The 24,023-nt window shown below is 48.4% G+C and overlaps 1 protein-coding gene across 1 annotated transcript; it reads right to left on the reverse strand.

The window, feature by feature from the left end:
• Positions 1–13,831: 13,831 nt before the first annotated feature.
• LOC147412406 (olfactory receptor 14A16-like) lies at positions 13,832–14,797 on the reverse strand. The gene has a single exon (XM_086481397.1). The coding sequence runs from the start codon at positions 14,795–14,797 to the stop codon at positions 13,832–13,834; it is 966 nt and encodes a 321-aa protein (XP_086337523.1).
• Between the last annotated feature and the right edge of the window lie 9,226 nt (positions 14,798–24,023).

The raw sequence follows: 24,023 nt of genomic DNA on the forward strand, positions 1-24,023 counted from the left end.
GGATGCTGCATTAGCCAGTGGCACATGCTGACCATGAATAAGGCCTGCTGCACACAGGGCTGTATTAGGGGGAGCGTGGCCACCCAGACAGGAGTTATCATGGCCCTTGACTGAGCACTGGTGTGGCCACATCTGGACTAGTGTGTCTGCAAGTGGAGCGCTCTGTTCTGAAGGAATGGGATAGAACGGGAGAGGCTCCAGATGGGATCTGCCAGGATGGGGTTTGGGGCCTGTGTGGAAGGCTGAGGGGCATGGCGTTCTTTGGGCTGATGAAGTGCAAGCCTAGGGCTCTATAATAACTGCTTGAAGGGTGGTTCCAGTGATGATGGAGCTTTTCTTGGTAGTGGGAAGAGAAGAAAACCTCCACAAAGTGTCGCCTGGAAGATTAAGACTATATATGAGGAACAACAAATCTCCCTCAAAGGGTAGCCTTTTGGTGCAAGGGGTCCCCAGAGGGAGTCTGGATCAGCCCATGGCTTTGTGTTTCATGGAACAGAGAGTGAGGGTGGACAGACATCAGTAAAGGTCTAGAAATGCTGAGGGCAGAGCTGTGTGGGAAAGCAAGATGGGTGTGTGCAGCCGGCAAGGGAAGAGGGGCAGGCGTGGCAGAGTGCAGGACAGCCTGCAGCAGAGATGGCCGAGGGCTCTGGCAAGGCTCAAAGGCCCAACAGGAGCAAGGCCTTGGGCCCCTTGGCTATGGCAGTGGCCTCTGCCACCAAGGCCTCCCAGGCAAAAATTCCCGTTTCTCCTTCCCTGTTGCTTGGGGAAGCTGGGAGGGCTTGTCCAGTTTCCCTGCCTTTGGCACTGCTCCCCGTCACACCCCACTGCCCCCGGGAAGAGCCCTGAGCCCCCCGCGAGGGGCAGGATCTGCCTGCCCAGGGCCTGAGGCTCAGGCTTTGGACTTTCTGCTGGGTGAAACAAAGCCAGGGTTTTCTCAGCACTCCAGCCCCCTGCACAGGGCCTTTGCCTGCCTGCAAGCACAGCCTCCAGTTCTCTGCTCTAAGGAGTCCCTGGGGAGGCTGTGTCAGCAGTGGCCCTCAGTGGGGCCAGTCAGTCCTTCAAGGGACTTTGGGGTTTGCTTCTGACTCTGGCAAATTTAGCAGTTTGCTCAATCTCTTCCCAGTCGCTAAGATTCCTTTACTTAAGGCCAAATACCCCATGGGGCTCTTTAAAAGACAGAAAGGCCTAACGAGATATTTCTATTCCTTTCATTTTCTTCAGGTATTTGAGATTTCTACAGCTAATTGGAATCCTTTCAGAATGTAATTACAGATGAAAATTTAAAATGCACTTAATTAAAATTAATTTTATAGTGTAATTCTATTTACTGTTCAATTTAAAGAAGAGGTGATAGTAGCATTCTGCAATTGACACTGATGCACAGTGTCTCCTCAGGAGCTCTGGACAGCTAGGAACAGCAGTCCCTTGAGGTCTGACACTGTACGGACAGCTTTGCTCCTCACCTGCTCTACCTCCCCATTGCTGTCTTTGGCCAACGGGGATTTACATCCTGTCTTACCTCAGACTTCTCCACTCAAGTCTGCAGACAAATGTCACATCTCCATTGCATCATCTCCCACCTGCTTTCCTTAGAGAACTGCCTGCACACAGGCACAGAAGGACTTCTCCTATGGCAAGCAAAGAAAATCAAAGCATGACCAAGTCTCATCAACAATAAAACACACTCCTCAGCCATGTGCTAAGTACAAGGTGTCCCTAATGAGGTCGCCTTTTGACAAGGGATAATCCTGTGAGAAATGTGTTACATCGATAGATACACAAACATAGGTTTAAACGTAATGAAAGAGCTGGCAAGAGAAAACTAGACTTCTGAAATCTTTTAGTCACTGAATCTCGAAGCAGCTGCATAGGTGAGAGGTGTCAGAATGAACAAAGAGTAAAGTGCGGGAGCTGCGTGAGGACACTGGCACGATCAATGCGATCTAACAAGTGAACCTTTATTTCCGTGTTTTTCAGTGCAATATATAACCCTCGACCACACCCAATAAATACTGATTGGCTTCATCGCAAATAACGGCCCGTAGTCCAACCCGATTGGCCATATTGCGAGTCCTGTTCAAGTCACGTTCACAGATGTTCACACCCATCTTCTTCAGGAATTAAAACTGCGTCATTAATGGCGGCTGTCTCTTCTCCTGCACCTGCAAGATGTTGATGCCCTCTGCACCGGAAGTTGTTTATGCTTTCCGCAGTTCCGGTACGTCCCAGCCCAGGCTCTCTGAAAAGACTGGATTGTTCACATGTCCCTTACTTTGTAAATATACTGCCACACATCCCCCTTTCTTTTTTTTGAACAATCCAGACTTGTTTTACAGCCTGCTCGACCATTGAGCTTATGTACCGTAGGATACAAGGTAGCATCAGCAGTACAATTAATATCATCATAATAATAAGGATACCATACTTTACCCAGTGTAGTAACCATCCACTTATACCCCAAGAACTCAACCACCTGTCCAACGGAGAACGATCAATGCCAATCTTTTCGATTTTCTTTTGCAGATTTTGTATGTGCTTGTGAATTGATTGAGAATGATCAGAAAGATTCATGCAACACAATCCCTCAAATTCTTTGCACCCGTGACCTAATGCCAATAACAAGAAATCTATGGTTGCTCTATTCTGTAATACTGCATGTCTAACACTATCTACATCTTCCAGCAATTCTGTTAGTATGCTTGAGGCCAGATTAATTTGCTTAGCAGTCCAGCATGCTAAATGCGATAGTTCTCGCAAGGCATTGCCTCCAGCAGCTCCTGGCAAAAATAATGATAAAGCAATTCTAGAAGCCCTTCCCAAAAGCTGCACGTTATCGCTACAATCAGGCGTCAGCTGTGCTAAGTCTCTCTTTAAGCGATTACGACTTCTAAGCTGTAGTATAGAAGGTGCAAAAAGTGTCAGTTTCCCAAGATAACATGGTCACCCAATTACTTTTTTCGGAATCCCTTGCCACGCTCTATCTCCGCAAATTAAAAAGATACCCTCCGGTAACGCCTTAGCACTACCATTGTTCCAAATACTCACTTCGTTCCCTAGTGTTTCCCATCCAACTGCTCCGTCACAGTAACCATTTTTGCTCCTGTAATCATACCATGGGGAAGGACTGGTTACGTTCGTCCATCCAGTCCAGTCAAATTTTTTGTGCACATCACCTCCTATAACCATTCTACCTGCAAAGCCAAAGCAAGAAGTATTGCCATAGCTAGAACCTACCAAATCTAATTCCTGCGGATCCCGCGGTAATGTTTTGTTGAGGTGTTGAATGATCAATGCCGTTGTCAACCCCGTCTTATTTTTACCTCCTTTTTTACAATTAGGCAGGACCTGGGTTTGTTTGAATATTGCAAAGCATGTGCGATTGACAACACTTTCGATTAAGATGGAACTATTTGAGACAAACCTGGTCCAATCTTGCGGATCGAAATATGGAACTCCAACCAAGCATGTTCGAAAAGGATCAAAAGGAGTGACCATAGATAGACAAAAGGCATTGTTCCCTGTTTCATTGGCCCATGTTACCCACATATTCTGTCGGATGTCAATTCTATGCAGAGCAGTTGTCATTGTCAGTAGACTGCAGGCTATCACTGTTTGTCTCCACATCCTTGTTTGTGTCCGGTATATATGGCCTCACCCACTTTGCTGGAACCCACAGTGGTCCATTACCTGTAAGTAAGCACATATATCCCCTACCCATTACTTTTAATTCTGCTGGTCCTTCCCATTTTCCTGTTTTTAAATCCTTATAGAGCACTAGGCCTCGTGTTTCTTCCTTCCAGCACGAACCCATTCCTCTGCCGTGCATTAACATAGGTGGCTCCTCACTGTTCCCTGCTAAACGTAAAAAATTCAAAACATACAATGCTTTCATTAATCGATCATTAGGTGACCAACCCTGGGTTCCTCCTTTTTGTTTTAACAACATCGCTTTTAGTGTCTGGTGAGAGCGTTCAACAATTGCCTGACCGGTAGGAGAGTGAGGTATACCTGTATGATGGTTAATACCCCAAAGTTTGCAAAAGCGTGCCAAGCGAAGTGAAGCGTAAGCAGGTGCATTATCTGTCTTAATTTCAAGTGGAATACCTAAAACAGCGAAGCATGCATAAAGATGTCGCTCAACATGTCGTGTGGTTTCTCCAGTCTGTGCGGTAGCCCAAATTGCCATAGAGTAAGTATCTATACAAACATGCACATATTTCGAACGTCCAAATTCTGCAATATGAGTTACATCCATTTGCCATAGCTGAAGCGCATGCAATCCTCGTGGCTTGACACCTTGACCCAGACCAAAGCCTAATTTCTGACATGAAGCACAGGATTTAACTATACCTTGTGCATCTGCTAAGGGAATATGGAATTGTTTGTGAAGCACTTTAGCTGACTGATTGAAAAAATCACGAGACATGCGAGCTTGTTGAAATGCATCTACAGGTGGTCCTGCCCATACAGGCGCTACTAACTGATCAGCACGGTTATTTCCTACTGCCAAACCTTCATTAGCTAGATGACTACGAATACGCATGATAAAGTAAGGATCAGAATGCATGTTCAATAAATGCAGTAACTGACTTAACAATTTGCCTAAAATTGGATTAGATACTGTTTTTAACATAGCTCTCTCTAAACGACGCACTATACCTACTACATACAATGAATCAGAAACAATATTAATAGGTTGTTGCGTCCAGTTTGAAAATGTCCGTACCACCGCTTGTAGTTCAAGAGTCTGTAGTGAATCGTTTGAGTCTCCTTGGATGATGTGTTCCTCCCAGGTACCTGTAGGTGATTGCCATGTACTGACAGCCTTTTTTGATTTTCGTCCTGCATTGGTGAATATTGTAAGTCCTTCCACTGGAACCTCAGATAATTTTGGAGTTGAAACAAAATCTTGATTAGTTAAAAATGTTAACATTTTGTGAGCAGGAAATTGATCAGTTAATTGGCCTGAAAAGTCACATAATGATGTTTGTGATTCCATAGAATGTCGTAAATTCCAATCAAGCCAGACAGATGCTACTGGTAACACTATTATTTCTGGATCTTTCCCTGAAATCTCTAGTAGTCGTGATCGTCCTTTCATAATCAGAAGAGCAAGTAATTCAATTCTTGTTACAACAGTTTTATGTAATTGCCTAGGTAAGAAAAGCCATTCCAAAATTGATAAAGGGTCAGTTTTTGATTTGTCCCATTGCATAATAAAAGCAAATGGATATTTTCTGTTTTGACTAGAATTAACAACCATTAACATAATTGGTTCGTTCTTTACAAATCTTGATCCATAATGAGATGTTAATTTTGCTGAAATTGTTTGTAATGCAGTTTTTTGAGATGGGCCGATTTCTCTAAACTCATTTGCATGATTGCTCGTTCCCAACAGTTGAATCAGAGGGCTTAAATCATCATTAGTAATTCCACAAATATTTCGTACCCACTGGGTGTCACCAACCAATCTTTGTACATCTGACAATGTTTTAATGTCTGTTTTCAATTCAATTTTCTGTGGCCTTATTTGGGATTCAGTTATAATCCATCCTAAATAGTACCATGGAGCTTTTTCTTGAATTTTTTCTGGAGCAATTTTCAATCCTTTTTCTCCTAATTGGGCGATGAGTTCAAATATGAGCATTTTTGTATCCAGGTGTTCCCCAGCAATTAATATATCATCCATATAATGATATATCAAGTACTGTGGATACTTTTTCCGAATTGGTTCTAGCGCCCAGGCCACAAACATTTGAGACATTGTAGGTGAATTTTTCATGCCTTGTGGCAGCAAAATCCAATGATATCTTTTTGCTGGTTCAGCTCTATTCACAGAGGGTACTGTAAAGGCAAAACGTTCCGCATCATCTGGATGTAAAGATATTGTGAAAAAACAATCTTTTAAATCTATTACCAGTAAATTCCATTTTTCTGGAATCATGGATGGCAATGGTAAGCCTGGTTGTAAGGCTCCCATATCCTCCATTACTGCATTTATAGCTCGTAGGTCATGTAGCAATCTCCACTTTCCATTTTTCTTTGGTATTGTAAAAATTGGAGTGTTCCATGGACTTACTGACTGCACAATATGGCCTGCACACAATTGTTCTTGTACTAATTCCGAAATTTTGAGCAGCTTTTCACAGGTGAGCGGCCACTGATCAATCCACACTGGTGTGTTTGTTTTCCAATGTATCTTGAGGATAGGCTGCTCCCCAGTAGCCGCAACTAAAAAGGGTGAGTCACAATTTGTGCTTTCATTTGGCTTAGTAGGTCTCTACCTACCAGTGTAATTGATGTATTCATGACATAGGGCCTAGTAGATACCTGCGCCCCATCTGGAAATGTGAATAAAATTACTTCTTTGCTAATTCTAGTGGATTGTGTCCCTCCAATACCAAACACACCCAATTGAGAGCTAAGAGTTGGCCAAGTAGTGGGCCAATTGTGTGCAGCTATGATTGTAACATCAGCGCCAGGATCAATTAACATTTTTCTAGTTATTTTAAGTCCATCTGGTCCTGTCATCATTATCATCATTTCAGGTTTTGTCCGTTTTAGATCCAAAGCAAAGTATACGTCTGGTCGACCAATAGAGCTGAACCCTCCATCGTTGCGTTCGATGTCATTGGATGAAGGTACACAGGCATGGAAAGGCACTTGTTGAGCAATTTTGCCACCTTTTGGAATAAGAACAGGTGGAGTTAATGTATATACCATGATTTTAATTATCCCTGTGTAGTCTGCGTCAATAACTCCTGGTAATACAAAAATACCTTGACGTGATGTGGATGACCTGCCAATTAATAATGCTGATAGTCCCTTTCCTAATGGTCCCTTTAAATTTGTGTCTATTAAGGCTACTTCAGTATTGAAAAGTGTTGAATCTATTGTGGTTTCCAGATCCACTCCGGCACTTCCTGAGGTGGCAGCATGGAGGGAACTGATTCCGGATTTGATTTTTGAGTCAGAATTGGAGAGTGTGCAGGTAATCCCTGATTTACTGTCATCACACGAGGGAATAACGCGCTCGATTTCCAGTTTCCCTGCCTATGGCAGTCACGAGTGTGGTGATTATCCTTTTTGCAATTTACACACCAGTTTTTACCAGCGTGTTGAGCGTGCTGTTTACGTTGGCTCACAAGGTGACCCATTTTTCCACAATTGAAACATTTCTTTTGCTTACTTCCTGCCATTCTATTAAAGAAGGGTCGAACTGCACTGTGTATCGCAGCAGCAAGCATAGATGCAGTACCAGTAGTGCGTTCTACAACTTCAAGCATATCCGCTACTTGAGCATCTCTAGGTAGTGTACTTAACACTCTTTTTGTTCTATCATTAGCATTTTCAAAAGCAAAAATTTTAAATACCTTTTCCTTCATTGCCTCATCCAAATCTGGATGACTTTTAATAACCTGATGTAAACGGTCAATGAAAGCAGAAAAGGTTTCTTGTGGATTCTGCTTAATATTGGCAAAGGAATATACTTTTCCTGGTTCCCTGATTGAAAACATTGCTTGGTAAGCTAACCGCTGTGATAATTGTAATGCCTCTCCTAAAAAACCTTGTTGTAAAGCCGCGCTCGCAAAAGGACCTTGGCCTGTTAGCATTTGTGCTTGTACCCCATACAATGGATCCCCTTGCTGCCTTGGTCGTGCAGCCTCCTGGTCACAGAGTTGTTGCCAGGCCTTGGAGAACATAAGCTGCTGAGAAGGGGACAAAAGAATGTTAGCAATCTGTTGTGAATCAAGTGGTAACAAAACACCTGCTGTAAAAATAGTTCGTAATAATTGCTGAGTATAACTAGATTGAAGCCCATATTGTGATACTGTTAAACGTGCTTTTTCAAAGATTTTCCAATCAAATGGTTCCCATTTTCTACCTCCTGCTTGATCTGTAACAATAGGAAAGGCAGACGGAAGAAAATTTCCTTCAATTAAAGCATCACGAATAACTCCTTTCCATCTTCATCCTGGTTCTTGTTCATTTAATAACGTCTTTGAAAATGAAGTAGTTGGCACAGGCATTTCTGACAAAGGCACTGGTGGTGACGATGGTACAGCAAAAGAATTATTTTGAATAATAGTGTCCGGAGACTCTTGTGGATGTTTTTTATTATCATCTTCTCTAGTGTTCAATTCCGATAGCTTGTTCACGACTTACCGCAAAAGCTCATCAAACAGCTCTTTTTTTTTCTCTTTCGTTTTCCGGAAGAGAAAACTCTTCCTGTTGGCGAGAGGGGCGGGATTCTGGGTGGGATTCTGGGTGGGATTCCGGGTGGGTCGCTGTGATGCGGGGATAAGGGCGGGATTCTGGGCGGGTCACTGTGACACGGGGGTAAGGGTGGGATTCTGGGCGGGTCGCTGTGACGTCGCCATAAGGGCAGGATTCTGGGTGGGTCATTGTGTCGTCAGGATAGGGGTGGGATTCGGGTGGGTCTGCTGGTTCTCGTACTTCCCCCTTTTCTTTGCCCACGCCCCCTGGTAGTTTTTCCACGTTCTCTTCTGAGTCCCTTCTCACTGCGATCGGGTCGGCGCCATTATGGCGCACCTCCTCCTCCGAGGGTGCGGTCCCCGCAGAGGCCCCACTAGCCCCCAAACTCGCTGTCTGTGTCTGATTAGCAGGGGTCAAGGGAGGTGGAACAGGAACAGAAATTCACGTAGAAAAGGTAGAAGTAGTAGTTGTTGGCAAAAAATCGCCTGAGGAGGGGGTAAAGGCAGCAAAGGCAGAAGCTGCAGCAGCCCTTTCAGCTTTCATACTATGCAACATCTCCATAAGCAATTTCCATAACGTGGCGTACTTGCTGCTTCTTTTGCTCTTGCTCCCCCCGAGCTTATATCTTCCCATAACTCTTTCCCTATGGCCTCCCACATAGCGAGTTCAAAAGCAACTCCCATGGAAGAGATTAAACTTCTATTCCATGCCCATAATAACAGCCCTTTAAGAGCCGAGGATTCATACTTGAGTCCTCTCACTAAGAGTATGTGCTGGAGCAGATTTAGGACAGCCTCCTGTTGCTTGTCCAACCCCATCTGTCTCCCCGACCGCTCACCTGGTGAGGGTGAGATTCCATAACCGTTTCACGATGAGGTGCGCACCTTCCTTTTCTCTCCTCCTTCCTGGTAACTATGTGAGTCACCGCTTAGCGACTGGGCGGATCGCTGATACTCTTTGTATCTTCTTTTTTTTTTTTTTTTTTTTAATTACTCCGCCGGGACAGCGGATCTCTTTCGGTCGGCCTTCCACCCTCTTCCTCTCCAAGTATTGCAACTTTGTTCTGAGGAATCTGAGGGTCCCTGTTTCGGCACCACTTGCGGGAGCTGCGTGAGGACACTGACACGATCAATGTGATCTAACAAGTGAACCTTTATTTCCGTGTTTCCAGTGCAATTTATAACCCTCCACCACACCCAATAGATACTGATTGGCTTCATCGCAAATAACGGCCCGTAGTCCAACCCGATTGGCCACATTGCGAGTCCTGTTCAAATCACGTTCACAAATGTTCACACCCATCTTCTTCAAGAAACTAAAACTGCGTCATTAATGGCGGCTGTCTCTTCTCCTGCCCCTGTAAGATGTTCATGCCCCCTGCACCGCAAGTTGTTTACGCTTTCAGCAGTTCCGGTACGTCCCAGCTCGGATTCTCTGGAAAGGCTGGATTGTTCACATGTCCCTTATTTCATGAGTGTCCTCCCACACACACCAATCTTTGTCATTAAGATAAAGACTGGGAAATGACACTTGTTAACATGACCTGAGGCAGATCAACGCTGTGATAGAAAGTATGGGAGCCTTACAACCCGGAGTCCCCTCTCCCACAATATTTCCATAAAATTGGCCGATAATTGTAATGGATCTAATTGTTTCTTTACAATTCCCCTCGCAAAGCAGGATTGTTTTCGCTTTGCTTTCTCCGTTCCAGCTATTAACAATAGTGCACCCACGCAACGCTGTCACTGGACTGTCTTGCCTCAGGGAATGAAGAATAGCCCTACTATCTGTCAAATGTGTGTTGCAGGGGCACTCTCTGGGGTTCGTGAACAGCCCCCGCAGATACTGGTGTATCATTCTATGGACGATATCTTGATTGCAGGGACTGAGTTGACAATTTAGAAGGAAGTGGTCAATGAAGCGTTGAAGGCCCTACAGTTTTATGGACTCGAGGTAGCACCTGAAAAAGTACAAGAGGAACCCCCTTGGCGCTACCTGGGGTGGAAAATAATGGAACGAACTGTAGAACCCCAGAAGGTGGTCTTGAAATGGGAAATCACAACGCTAAATGATCTGCCAAAAATCTTAGGTGCTGTCAATTGGGTTAATCACTACTGGGAATCAATAATGATACTTTACAGCCTTTGTTCATGTTGTTGAAGGGTGATCTTGCCTTGGATTCGTGACGTAGTCTAACACTGGAAGCGCAACAAGCTCTAGCCCTTGTTGAACTTGCAATTCAGTCAAGGCAAGCAGGCCGACTAAGGGAGGGTCCTGGCCTCCAACTTTTTATTATAAACACATCCTCTCAACCCATGGCATTATTAGGACAATAGGTGGAGACTGAAGCAGACCCCCTCATCCTCATAGAGCGGATCTTCCTGCTACATCAGCCAACAAAGACCATTATAACCAGGGCAGAGAGGTTTGCAATGTTAATTTGTAAAGGGCGGAAACGGGCAGTACAATTACAAGGACAAGAAGTATTAATTCTCTATGTACCATTTACAAAAGACTGTCTGGGATGGAGAATGGCAAATAGTCTACCCCTTCAAACTGCGCTGCTGAATTTTACTGGAAATATCAGTATTCATTTACTGTCACACAAATTATTCGTGTCTTTTAAAGACATGCACATCATCGCCCGACCCTGACGCAGCCCAGTTCCCGTACCTGGGTGCACAGTATTTACCGATGGCTCAGGAAAATGAGGACGAGCAGTGATAGTTTGGAAAGAAGGATGAAAATGGGAGAGCGAGATTCGTACAGTCTCAGGAATGCCCCAAATTGTAGAACTGGTTGCAGTTATTAAGGTGTTCCAAAGGTGGAGTGAACCTTTGAACATAGTCACTGACTCAGAGTATGTTTGCAGGCTTGTTCAAAGAATAGAAAAAGCTTCATTAAAAGATGTCAATAATGAGCAGTTATTTTCCCTGTTTAAACAACTATGGAGTTTGGTCAACAACCGGGTAAGTGATTTTTACGTACTACATATACGAGGCCGTACTACTTGACCTGGAGCTATAGCAGAAGGGAATTGGGAAGCAGACAGATTGACTGCCCTGGCCTGGGCGGCGCCTACACCACAAATCTTCAAACAAGCCCAATTATCACATGAATTTTTCTACCAATCTGCTCGAGCTCTTCAAAAACTACTTTGTTTCTCCTGCAATGATGCTCGTGCAATTGTGCGTATGTGTCCTGATTGTCAACAATTTGCGGCCGCAGGCCCAACTGGAGTTAACCCTCGAGGTCTCCAAGCGCTTAAATTATGGCCATCAGATGTGACACGTCTCAGAATTGGGAAGCCAGAAGTGGGTACGTGTTTCAGTTGATACCTATTCAGGGACGATATGGGCAACAGCTGAATGCAGGGAAAAAAGCAAGGGACGTTCTTAGACACTGGACTGCTGCCTTTGCAGTATTAGGAATACCAGCAACTATAAAGACAGATAATGGTCCCAGATATAACAGCAAAAAGACACAAATGTTTTTACAAATGTGGGGTGTAAAACACGTCATGGGCATTCCACACTCTCCACAAGGACAAGCAATCGTTGAACGCACTCACCAAATTGTAAAAAACATGCTTCAAAAACCAAAAGGGGGAATGCAGGGGGAAAGCCCGCAGATAAGCTTATGGAAAATGGTCTGTGTCTTGAATTGTGTAGACCTTAGAAACGACATAGGGGACCAACAACCACCTCTAATTAAACATTTTTTAAGCCTAGGTTCCGGAATGTCAGATATACTAAACCCAAATGTGAAAGTCTGGGTGCGTTCGCTAGAGAGAGGGAAATGGGAAGGACCATTCATGTTAATAACGTGGGGTAGAGGGTGTGCTTGTGTTTCCTCAGATGAAGGACCAGAGTGGATTCCAGTGCAGTGTGTAAGGCTATGGCTTGAAAAAACAAAATATGGGGATGGCGATCTACCTAATCACGCTGCTGGGAGTGGAAGTGTTGATCACATCAATACAGACTATGGGACATATGATGAAGACGCTGACACCGACGCTGACACCCCAGAACAGCAGTAACATACGGGTATCTTTGGCTCATGCCTTGAACCAGACAGCCTTCTACGTCTTGATGGCACAACCAGAACAGCCTTTTCACACGTGCCTTGTTGGACTACACATAGATAATGTAGAAGTAATTGGGAAAGAAGTAACTGCATTACGAGGGTTGATAGGTGTGCATTGTAATGCAGCTAGCATCCTCATGGCTCCTTTAGCTACCTTATTAAACAATCGGGGCCTGAGGGAATGGTTGGAGATCTTAATCAAGGTTGTGTTATTGATTTTAAGTATAATCATGTGAATAATTTTAATATTACCATGTTTCTTATCTTGCATGTAGGGAATGATCCTCTGAACGTCAGTAACTGTCTATATGGTAGGAAAACCAAAATGGGGAATTGAGGAGGAACAAGGAGAGAAGGGATGGAAAGAGTTAACAGGATTCAGGCAGCTCCTGCCCTGAGCCTTGAACAAGAGTAAAGGAAGAGAACAGGGAAGTAAATAGGTGCAGACCGTTAGACTCGAGAAGAACACAAGCCTGCAGGACAGCACCCAACGGTGCTAGTGGTAGTGGCGCGTGGACAATGCCCGTACACCAGTCACAGCTTACTTAGTGGTGCGTGTGCTAGTAGAGAAAAGGATATAATGATGCTGTGGCAAACAATAAAGGTCTTCAGTTTCTCCCCAATAGGAGTCCGTGCCCTAAATCCGCCCCAGCTCAATGCTGTTTCCTGTCGGGGGCACTCGCCAGCCCAGCCAGCCCAGCCCTTCCCTCAATCTTGACTCCTTTCTGCCATCTCCCCAGTCGAGCCCAGCAAAGCAGCCCTGCTAGGACTGGAGTCAGAGAAGGAAACGGAGGCCACAGAGAACCTTCATCCAGCCGGCATGTTGAGGAGATCCCCACCCTGGGGAAATTGCAGCCCCACATCCCAAACTTGCTCCCCGCGACAGCAGGAGACAACTGGCCTCGGGGATCCTCAGGAAGGTCCTTTGGACCCAGGGAAAGGGCAGCCTGACCTGAGCTGTCACCCACACCAAAGGGTTTCTCTTTCCATGTCCCCCCTGCACACACACACACGGTGCCCTGCTCTTCTCCCGGGACATCCCATCTCCTCACAGAGACTTTTCCCTACAGAGCTCATCTCTGCTGACCTGGACAGGCATTCCTGCACCCCCTCCCCAGGCTCCCCACAGACCCTGAACTGGTGGTGCTGCTCTGCAGAGACAGTGGGCTGTGGTGGCCAGGGCCATACTGGTGAGGCAGAGAGGCAGACCCAGCTCAGGGTGGCTACTGCCCCCTCCACCTCTGCACACAGATGCTGACCTTGCAGCTCCAGAAAAGAACTTGGAGAAAGGAACTCAGACAAACAAGTCGGTGCAGGGTCCTTTATTTGGTTTAAACACGCAGACAGCACAGCTCCTTATTTACACAAAGTCTCTGAGGCACACAAGGCAGGCAGAGACTGACATAGAAATAGGATGAAGAATGGCAACATTTTTGAGGACAGAATACTCCCCGAGCAAGCTAAACCCCAAAGAAACCAAATCAAACAACCCACCAAAGAGAGGCTGGGCCTGTAATGAGTTCCATTACTAGTGATATGCAGGGGCAGATGGGCAGTTCATTGGTGCTTCTGCAAAGCAACCAGTCATCAGTTTCCTCAGGGCGTCCTTGAGCTCCTGGTTCCTCATGCTGTAGATGAGGGGGTTCACTGCTGGAGGCACCACCGAGTACAGAACTGCCAGTAGAAGGTTCAGGAGTGGTGAGGAGATGGAGGGAGTCTTCAGGTAAGCAAAGAAGCCAGTGCTGAGAAACAGAGAGACCACGGCCAGGTGAGGGAGGCAGGTGGAAAAGGCTTTGTGGCGTCCCTGCTCCGAGGGGATCCTCAGCACGGCCCTGAAGATCTGCACGTAGGACACCACAATGAACACAAAACACCCAAAGCCTAAACAGATACCGACCACAAGTACCCCAACCTCCCTGAGGTAGGTGTCTGAGCAGGAGAGCTTGAGGATCTGGGGGATTTCACAGAAGAACTGGTCCACAGCATTGCCCTGGCAGAGGGGCAGTGAAAATGTATTGGCCGTGTGCAGCACAGCATAGGGAAAAGCAGTGCCCCAGGCAGCTGCTGCCATGTGGACACAAGCTCTGCTGCCCAGGAGGGTCCCGTAGTGCAGGGGGTTGCAGATGGCAACGTAGCGGTCGTAGGCCATGACTGTGAGAAGACAATACTCTGCTGTGATCAAGAAGACAAAGAGAAAAACCTGGGCAACACATCCCGAGTAGGAGATGGCCCTGGTGTTCCAGAGGGAATTGGCCATGGCTTTGGGGAGAGTGGTGGAGAGGGAGCCCAGATCAAGGAGGGAGAGGTTGAGGAGGAAGAAGTACATGGGGGTGTGCAGGCGGTGGTCGCAGGCTACAGCAGTGATGATGAGTCCATTGCCCAGGAGGGCAGCCAGGTAGATGCCCAGGGAGAGCGCGAAGGTTAAAAGCTGCAGCTCCCGTGTGTCTGCAAACGGCAGGAGGAGGAACTGGGTGATGGAGCTGCCGTTGGACATTATTTCACTGCAGGAATAGGAGACTGTTGAAAGAGGAGAAGACATTGACAAGCGAGGACAGATTTCATTGAGCCAGTCTTATGCAATTTCTTTCTGATAACCCCCATAATGGCTTCTTTTTTAAGGGTAAATTCAGTCATTTCCTTTTTGTGAGGTCAGCATTGATGAGCAGGGGCTCTGCCCACGGGCTCCAGAGAAGTCAGACCTGTGCTATTGCAGTGGTGACAAACAGCCCGTGCATTCGGTAGGTGTTCCTGGCAATGGGTGCCTTCAGTCGAGTGACAGGCATTTGCCTCAGTGACCATGTGACAATTGTCCTTATTTATTGCAGTGTGATGGGGGCAGCACCCAGACCAGCTGTGTCTGAGAGGGAAGAGCCCAGGGAGGGACCCAGCCCTTCCAACTCTGCTCTCCTGAACAGCAAAGTCTGGGTCGGAATCACTCACGGCCAACACAGAACCTTTCTCACCCCCATTTTCCTTCTCCAGGCTCTCTCCAGACATGATAACAGCAGCGTGCCTGTGGGGGAGAACGGGGCTGTCACTACGTTCCCACCCTCCCCTGCTGAAGTGCCCCAAGCACGAGGGAAGTGCACTTCAACCTCTTCACCTCAGGGATGTTCTGAGGTGCCGGAAAGACAGTGCCCAGCACCTCCTGTAGGGAGGATCAACTTGTTTCCAAGTCCCACACCCTGCATTGCCCACAGCCCCCCAGGATCAGTGACTCAAATGCATCTGAGATGCCTAACGCTCCCCCCACAACCCAGACCTTCCAAAAGCAAGAAAAGGAGCAGCAGGAATTGGAGAAAAAAATGCAGAGCAATACCCTGATCCTTCTGCAAATGGGGAACAGGAGAGGAAGACAGCTGGCACTCGGGAAAGCCTTCTCCTTACACAGCAGAGCACAGCACCTCCACGTTGGTGACATCCCAGGCCGGTTGCTCTCAGTCCCTTTTCTCTGCACAAGGAAGAGGTTTATGTGTCAGAAGACATGAACCTTTGCTGGGGATCTGTCCTTCCACTCACAGCTTCTCCCCACAGCTCCATGAGGAGCTCCCAGGGGCAGGATGAGTGCTGATGTAGGCTGGTGACAGAGTCCATGCCCAAGGTCACAGACCCCCATGGTGAAGACCCCCTGCTTGGAAGGGCAGCCCTGGTCACCCCTGGGTCCACACCCACCTTCACACGTTCAAGCCATCCCCACCAGGATTCACACCCCACAGCCATCCCCACCAGAAGGCAGCCGTCACGCCCTGTCCCTCTCACACTGCACTAGGGAAGCCCTGCTCTGCAGCCCGTCTTCCTCTTCTCCAGCACAGACAGATCCCAGAGGTTGGACACATTCAGGAGATCCTGCAAGGAAACACCGACACATCGCCCTGCACCCAGAGACTTACTGTGTCAGAGTCTGGGAAGAGTTCTCCTCCAGTGAGCTCTCAGCCATCCTCCCACTCTCCCCTGTCTTTAACATCCCTTTGCCTTGCTCCTTTCTCCTTGGTGCCCACAGGCAGCCCCCTCAGCCCTGCTGCGCTTGGCAGAGCAGCTGCTGCTGGGCAGAGCTGTCTCCCTGCAGCTCTGCCTGCTTGCTAGGAGCTCTCTCTTTCCCAGGAGCCCAGCCCAGATCAGCAGCACAGCAACAGCCCAAGAACTTTTTAATTATCTCTCCGGTGGTTTAGTGTGAAGTTCATGGATCACAGAGACTGAGAGGAAGTTGAGGAAACCTCTGGAGGAGTCAAAGTCAGATGCAAACTCCAAAGTTTCTTGGAGCACTAATGGGTTCCACAGAGGGATGTTACTGACAAATCTTCCTTGTGGGCTGGTTGAAGGAGAAACCTGGATTCAGTGAGGACAGATAGGCAAAGGCAAGGTGAAGGTGGCTCTGATGCTGAGTAACCCTTGGTGTGCTTTATCAAGCCAAAAGAAAGCCCTGACTCCCCAGCCCCTGCAAGGCAGACCCTGTCCCTCACCCATTCCTCAGGGTTCTTCCTGGGGCAGGGTGATGTGGGGATGTGCAGTGCCAAGGGCAGGGCCAAGGTCCTCTGCTTCTGGGTTTGTCCTGGGTGGGCTGAGGAGGCACTGAGGTGCTGGTGCCATAAGGCTGAGGTGTCTTCTGGTAGGCCTTGGGGGCTGAGACAACAGCCCTAGCCAAGGGGAGAAAGACCTCAGCTCTCTTGGGGGCTTTGTGTCTTGCCAGAGCCCTTGACCATCTCCACCACAGGATGTCCTACAGTGTCCCACACCCGCGCTTGCCATTGCACCGTGCAGATCAGACTGTCCCCAGGAGAGGCCTGAGCAACACCTGAGGGACCTGTTCTCCCTTCCCAGAGGCTGGAGGTCAGGACCTGTAGCCTTCATGGAACACCCCCAGGTTTCCTCAGCATCAGAGCCACCTTCACCTTGCCTTTGCCTGCCTGGGACGAAGGGAGCTCCTGGCAAGAGGACAGTGCTGCCAAGAGCTCTGCAGTGTCCCTCTCCTCCCAGAATCACAGAACCAAGGAGGCTGGAAGGCAGCCAGCCGCCACCTTTTCTGGGCTTCCCCTTCATGCTTGGTTTTAGCCAGCAGCTCCTTTTTCAACCATGCCAGTCTCCTGCCACCTTTATGTGACCTCTAGCATGTCACGACGGAGCATTCTGGATCGAGAAGAGGAGATCCTTGTCATCAAACAGCTCTCTGCACCCATCTTCTCTGCAGCATTGTAGCCCATGGATTCTTCTAAGAAGTTCTCTCAGCAGGCCAAAGTCTGCTGTCCTGAGGTCCTGCTCTTTGCTTTCTTCCTTTTTCTCAGGATGGTCCACTCTACCTTCTCACCCCGGACTTTTCCATTCCTCACCAGCTCTTCTTTGTTTGTAAATGTTGTGGGTTTACCACAGCAAGAAATTAGCACTGTCCTGCAGCTTGCTCTCCTCCTTTTCCCAACATCAGTGGGACAAGGGATGAGGAAAGAAAGAGTAAAATCAAGAAATCTTGGGGGTTAAGATGGTCACTTGGGGTCATTGGCCAGATTATTTCTCCCCCCAACCTCTTGCACCCTCACCCCGCTATTCACTGCTGGGGCACAGTCAGAAACAGAGAAGGCCTTAACACTTTTCAAACACTTTTCAGAAACTGATAGGTCATTAGTGTGTTTTCAGCATTGTTTTGGTCAACAAAACTGAGACATAGCGCCACGGGAGCTTACATGAAGAGAAGTAAGCTCAGCCCAGCCAGACCCAGTCCAGTTTCCACCTGTTATTCCATCCCTTTTGTGTCATAGTCCGGTCCCACAGTATCCAAAAGACCCTCATATACAACCACCCCCTACCAATCACGCTGTTTACAGACAGCTATCATTGCTCTAACTATGGGCCACTCCTCTTAAATGTCCATGAAATTGTCCGTGAAGTGTCCACTGAGTTCATGTCATCCATAACTTCAGTTCTCTTAGGTATAGCGGTTATGCAGGTTGGGAAAAGTGTGTTGTGTGGAGTTACTGGTCACGACAACTTGCTCAGGTTGGATCAAGTTAACCGGCTGGACAGCCGAGAACAGGGTAGTGGTGAACGTAGTTCCATCCAGATGGTGACACAAGCAGTGTCCCCCAGGGCTCAGTATTGGGGCCGGTCTTGTTCCACATCTTTATCAATGATCTGGATGATGAGACTGAGTGCTCCCTGTGTGAGTTTGCAGATAGCATTAAGTTGGGTGGGTGTATTGAACTGCTTGGGTGTAGGAAGGACCTGCAGAGGGTTCTGGACAGACTGGATTGACAAGCTGAGGCCAATGCTATGATGTTTGAACACGGCCATGTGCCGGGTCCTCAATTTGGGTTACAACAAACTTCGGAGGAGATATTCAAAACCCACCTGGACGCAGTCCAGTGTGACTTGCTGTGGGTGAACCTGTTTTAACAGGGGGGTTGGACTAGACGATCTCCAGAGGTCACTTCCAACCCTCACCTTTCTGTGATTCTGTGATTCTGTGACCTTGAGGAGAGGAGCCCGGGCATGATGAGGGAAGCCGCAGTAGCCAGTGGCAAATGCTGACCATGAATAAGTCCTGCTGCACACAGGGCTGTATTAGGGGGAGAGTGGCCACCCAGACAGGAGTTATCATGGCCCTTGACTGAGCACTGGTGTGGCCACATCTGGATTAGTGAGTCTGCATGTGGGGCACTCTGTTCTGGAGGAAAGGGAAGGAACTGGAGAAGCTCCAGACAGGAATTGCAGTATGGAGCTAGGGGCCTGTGTGGAGGGCTGAGGGACCTGAGCTTCTTTAGGCTGATGAAGTGCATGCCCAGGGCTCTATAATAACTGCTTGAAGGTTTCTTCCAGAGATGATGGAGCTTTTCTCCTGTAGTGGGAAGAGAAGGAAACCTCCACAAAGTGCCGTTCGGAAGGTTCAGACTGCATGTGAGGAAAAAGAAATCTCCCTCCAAGGGTAGCCTTGTGGTTGAAGTGATGCTCCATAGGGACTCTGGATTCAGCCCACGGCTTTGTGTTTCAAGGAACAGAGAGTGAGGGTGGAGAGACATCAGTAAAGGTCTAGAAATGCTGAGGGCAGAGCTGTGTGGGAAAGCAAGATGGGTGTGTGCAGCCGGCAAGGGAAGAGGGGCAGGCGTGGCAGAGTGCAGGACAGCCTGCAGCAGAGATGGCCGAGGGCTCTGGCAAGGCTCAAAGGCCCAACAGGAGCAAGGCCTTGGGCCCCTTGGCTATGGCAGTGGCCTCTGCCACCAAGGCCTCCCAGGCAGAACTTTCCGTTTCTCCTTGCCCGTTGCTTGGGGAAGGCGGGAGGGCTTGTCCAGTTTCCCTGCCTTTGGCACTGCTCCCCCTCACACCCCACTGCCCCCGGGAAGAGCCCTGAGCCCCACGCAAGGGGCAGGATCTGCCTGCCCAGGGCCTGAGGATCAGGGTTTGGACTTTCTGCTGGGTGAAACAAAGCCAGGGTTTTCTCAGCACTCCAGCCCCCTGCACAGGGCCTTTGCCTGCCTGCAAGCACAGCCTCCAGTTCTCTGCTCTAAGGAGTCCCTGGGGAGGCTTTGTCAGCAGTGGCCCTCAGTGGGGCCAGTCAGTCCTTCCAGGGACTTTGGGGTTTGCTGCTGACTTTGACGACTTGAGCAGTTTGCTCAGTTTCCTCTCAGTACCTGAGATTCCTTTACTTAAGGCCAAATACCCCATGGGGCTCATTAAAAGACAGAAAGCTCTAAGGAGCTATTTCTCTAACTTTCATTTTCTTCAAGTCTTCGAGATTTCTACAGCTAATTGTAGTTCTTTCAGAATGTAGTTACAGAGGAAAATTGAATAGTGCACCTTATTGAAATTAATTTAAAAGTGTATTTTTAATCAATTGTCAGTTTAGAGAAGACGTGATAGTAGGATTCTGTAATTAATATAGATGCAGAATGTCTCCTCAGCAGGTCTGGACAGCTAGGAACAGCAGTCCCTTGAGGTCTGACACTGTACGGACAGCTTTGCTGCTCACCTCCTCTACCTCCTCATTGCTGTGTTTGTTCAATGGGGATTTACATCCTCTCTTAGCTCAGACTTCTCCACTCAAGTCTGCAGACAAATGTCACATCTCCATTGCACCATCTCCCACCTGCTTTCCTTAGAGAACTGCCTGCACACAGGCACAGAAGGCCTTCTCCCATGTGCCAACAAAGAAAAGGAAAGCAGGACCAAGTCTCATCAACAATAAAACACACTCCTCAACCGTGTGCTAAGTACAAGGTGTCTCTAATGAGGTGCCTTTGACAAGGGATAATCCTATAAGAAATGTGTTAGATCAATAGAAAGGTAGGTATAAACATAATGAAAGAGTTGGCGAGAGAAAAGTAGACTACTGAAATGCTTTTAGTCCCTGAAGCTCAAAGCAGCTTCATAGGTGAGATATGTCTGAATGAACAAGCAGTAAAGGAAGGAGAAAGCTGGAGAATAATTGAAAAGGCATTTTCCTGGGCAGTTGGCATCTGAAAAGGTGACTTTAGAAATGGTCATATTATCAGGACAGGTGAAAATACAAGAAAAGGCAGAGAAATCAAATACAGCGTGTGACAGGCAGAGTAGTGGTAATGCAGTTCCAGGGGAAGATCAGCATTGCTTTGGCAAAGACCCAGCTGGCCCCTGGCCTCACACCTCCTCACCCGCCATGGCCACCACCAGCACCAGCACAAGCCAGCTGCCTGCTCCTGCTGGGACTGACACAAAGCCTCCAGTGACATCCCCAGCAGCGGCACAAGCCTGCTGCACACTCCTGCCCTAGCAGCTCCTGAGCCATCAGGGACAGCAGGAGGAGCTGCACAAGGCAGGGGCTGCTCTTGACCTGTCCCCTGTGCAGCCACCTATGACGCCACCCAGCACGACCCATTTAGCTTAGTATCCCGTTTTAATGTGAAGCAAGAACAGCGTGGGTAGCACTGACCCAAATGTTCTGAATTTTCCTTCCACAAAGGAACCTCAGAGCACTCCAGAGAGTCTGGCGGCTCTAAGCGACCCATGCAGTACTTTAGCCCTCCGGCAGCCTGTTCTGGGCAATAAAAGCCTTCATGTCTGAGCTGTGAGTGTAGTTCACTCACACGCACCTCACTCAAAAAACCAGAGGTGGGGAATGCTCCACTTGCACTTTTGACACTGACACTTCCTTACGGAGCCGGTTACCACGTCTGCCCCAGCCAACCGCAGCTTCTTCCGAGCAGTCATGGGGATGAGTTTTCCCCCAGAGAAGTTCTTCAGGCAGCTCAAGGGATGTTTTACTTCATTGCTGGGCGTCACATGTCAGTGATTCACTCCAAAGGTTACGAGCTGACCCCTGTTACACGCCCCACAAACGCAGACACTCCACAAGAAGCGGACACCTGACTAGGATGAAAGATTCCACAGTGAGGAATGATTAAGGCCCTGCCTGGAACCTCCTCTATTACTCCTGAATTTGACACCTTCTGGATGGAAGAACTAAGGCTAAAAATGTGCTCTACTGCCCATCGGAACACGCACAGAGTTTCAATGTAATAAAAAGCATTACAAAAGAAAGCTGACAAATCCTTCATGCAATTGGAATTTGAGAAGTAAGCTTGCACTGAACAAGGCAGAGCTCTCCTACATGTTTTCTGATTACTAAGGTCCATTTCTTCCCAACAAACGTATGAAGAAACTGTAAACAGTTTGCCACCTAATTTTAATAGAATCATTACAGCAGTCTTAAAAAAAAAACCAACCCACAACCATAAAAACCCTCACACTCAAGGATTTCAGGAAATAGATATTGTCAGCAATAAATCCATTCCTATAAACAGGAAGGCAGATACAGAAAATGACACTCTGCTGCCACAGAAAATGACATGACATTTTCTCAAGATGAAACTCAAACATATTAAACATCAGTCGCTGAGATCAGCTGCTTGGGGTTGGGCCCAGCCAGCAGCAGATCTCGGTGTTCAGGAGCTTTCCAGAGGTTTTCCTGCTGTAGGGAAACACCAGGGGAGCGACGAGACCCGCCCAGAGCCAGCAGCTCTTGCGGGGAGAGGCAGAGGGGCCGTCGGCATGGCCAGAGCAACGGCTGTCCCCGGCTGTCACTGCCTGCCCACAACGGGAGCCTGTGGGGAGCAAAGGAGCGGAGCGAGCAGCTCCCGCGGCATTGTGCGGGGAGGGCGCTGAAGCTCCGCCAGTTGGAGAGGCCGAGGGCGCTCATCCTCCCTGACCCTCGAGGCAGAAGGGTGGGCACTCGTGGCAGAGCCAAGGCTGCAGCTCTGGCTGGACACTCTGCACCACCGGCCCCGGCGGTGACCAGTGCCTCCAGCCAGACGGAGCTGCTGAAGGGAGAGGCTGCGGTTCAGCCCTCAGCCTGGGGGAAGTGCCTAGACCTTCCTCCTGGGGAAGGGGTGGGGAACAAACGCAGCTGCAAAAGCTGTGCTCAGGTGGAGGACCTCCTGCGGCAGGTGGCTGAGCTGCAGGAGACGGTCACAAGGCTGCGGAGCACCAGGGAGGCAGACAAGGAGAGAGCTAGCTGGATCCAGGGGAATGTAGCATGGAACTACAGCCTCTGGCCAAAGATCCTGAGGTTCTTCCACCAGCACACTCAAAACCGCTCCCTCCGGCCAAAGAGCCAAAACTCTTCCACTGGCACACCCAAAACAAAGGGGGAGGCCAATAGTGTGGATTGGGAACTGGTGCAGGGAAGATGCAGAAGGAGGAAGAAGCCTTCCTCAAAGCCTGAGGTGCTCCTGCAGAACCACTTCATGGCTCTGCAGAATGAAGAGGGACATAGACAATGCCTCAGAGTTGGGGAAGGCGGATAGATTGGTTCCCCGAATTATAACAAGGGCAACCAAGAAAAGGTGTCGGGTAATAGTAGTGGGGGACTCTTTTTTGAGGGATACTGACGTGCTTGTTTGCCGACCGGCTGTCTAGACAGGTTTGGTGTTTACCAGGGGCTGGGATTAGGAATGTCAGGGAGAGACTATCAAACCTGGTACTTCCCACAGAGCACTCTCCATTGCTGCTGTTTCCTCTGGGTACCAGTGACACAGGCAGAAGCAATCTCAAGAGCATCGAGAGGGATTCCAGAGCCCTAGGAGAGGCAGTGAAGGACTCTGGGGCCTAGGTCTTCTTTTCACCAGTCCTCCCAGTCAAAGGAAAGGCACTTGAAAGAGCCGACAGATTCAGGAAAATCCATGAACTGCTGAAGGAGTGGTGCCACAGCCAGGGCTTTGGCTACTTGGACCATGGGACTCCCTGTGAGAAGCCTGGTCTCCTGGGGGCTGATGGGGTACATCTCTCAGAGAAGGAAAGAACATCTTTGGAGAAAGACCAACCAACCTAGGGAGGAGGGCTTTAAACTGGATTTGCTGGGGGAGGGGATCCTCAATCCATCCCACTTTGAGGCCAGTGCCAGAAAGAGATGCCTTGGCCCTGAAGATGAATCACAGGCCAGTGAGAGAGCACATCAAGTGTAAGAGAATGAATTCCAGCCAGAAAGCACTCCAGCTAGGAAGTCGGCTTCAATGGGGCGAGGGGCCCATATAAATGCCTCTATGCAACTCACAGAGCATGGGGAACAAACAAGAGGAGTGAGAGGTGTCTGCACATCTACAAGGCTGTGATGTTACAGGCATCACTGAGACATGGTGGGACAGCTCCTATGGCTGGAGTGTAGGAACAGATGGGTATAGGCTCTTGAGGAAAGACAAGCAGGGGTCCTGGAGGACAGCAGGATGACCATGAGCCAGCCATGTGCCCTTGTGTGGGCCAGAGGG

Source organism: Leptosomus discolor, unplaced genomic scaffold, assembly GCF_034619465.1.
Source record: "Leptosomus discolor isolate bLepDis1 unplaced genomic scaffold, bLepDis1.hap2 HAP2_SCAFFOLD_41, whole genome shotgun sequence".
In the NCBI taxonomy this organism is placed as follows: Eukaryota; Metazoa; Chordata; class Aves; order Leptosomiformes; family Leptosomidae; genus Leptosomus; species Leptosomus discolor.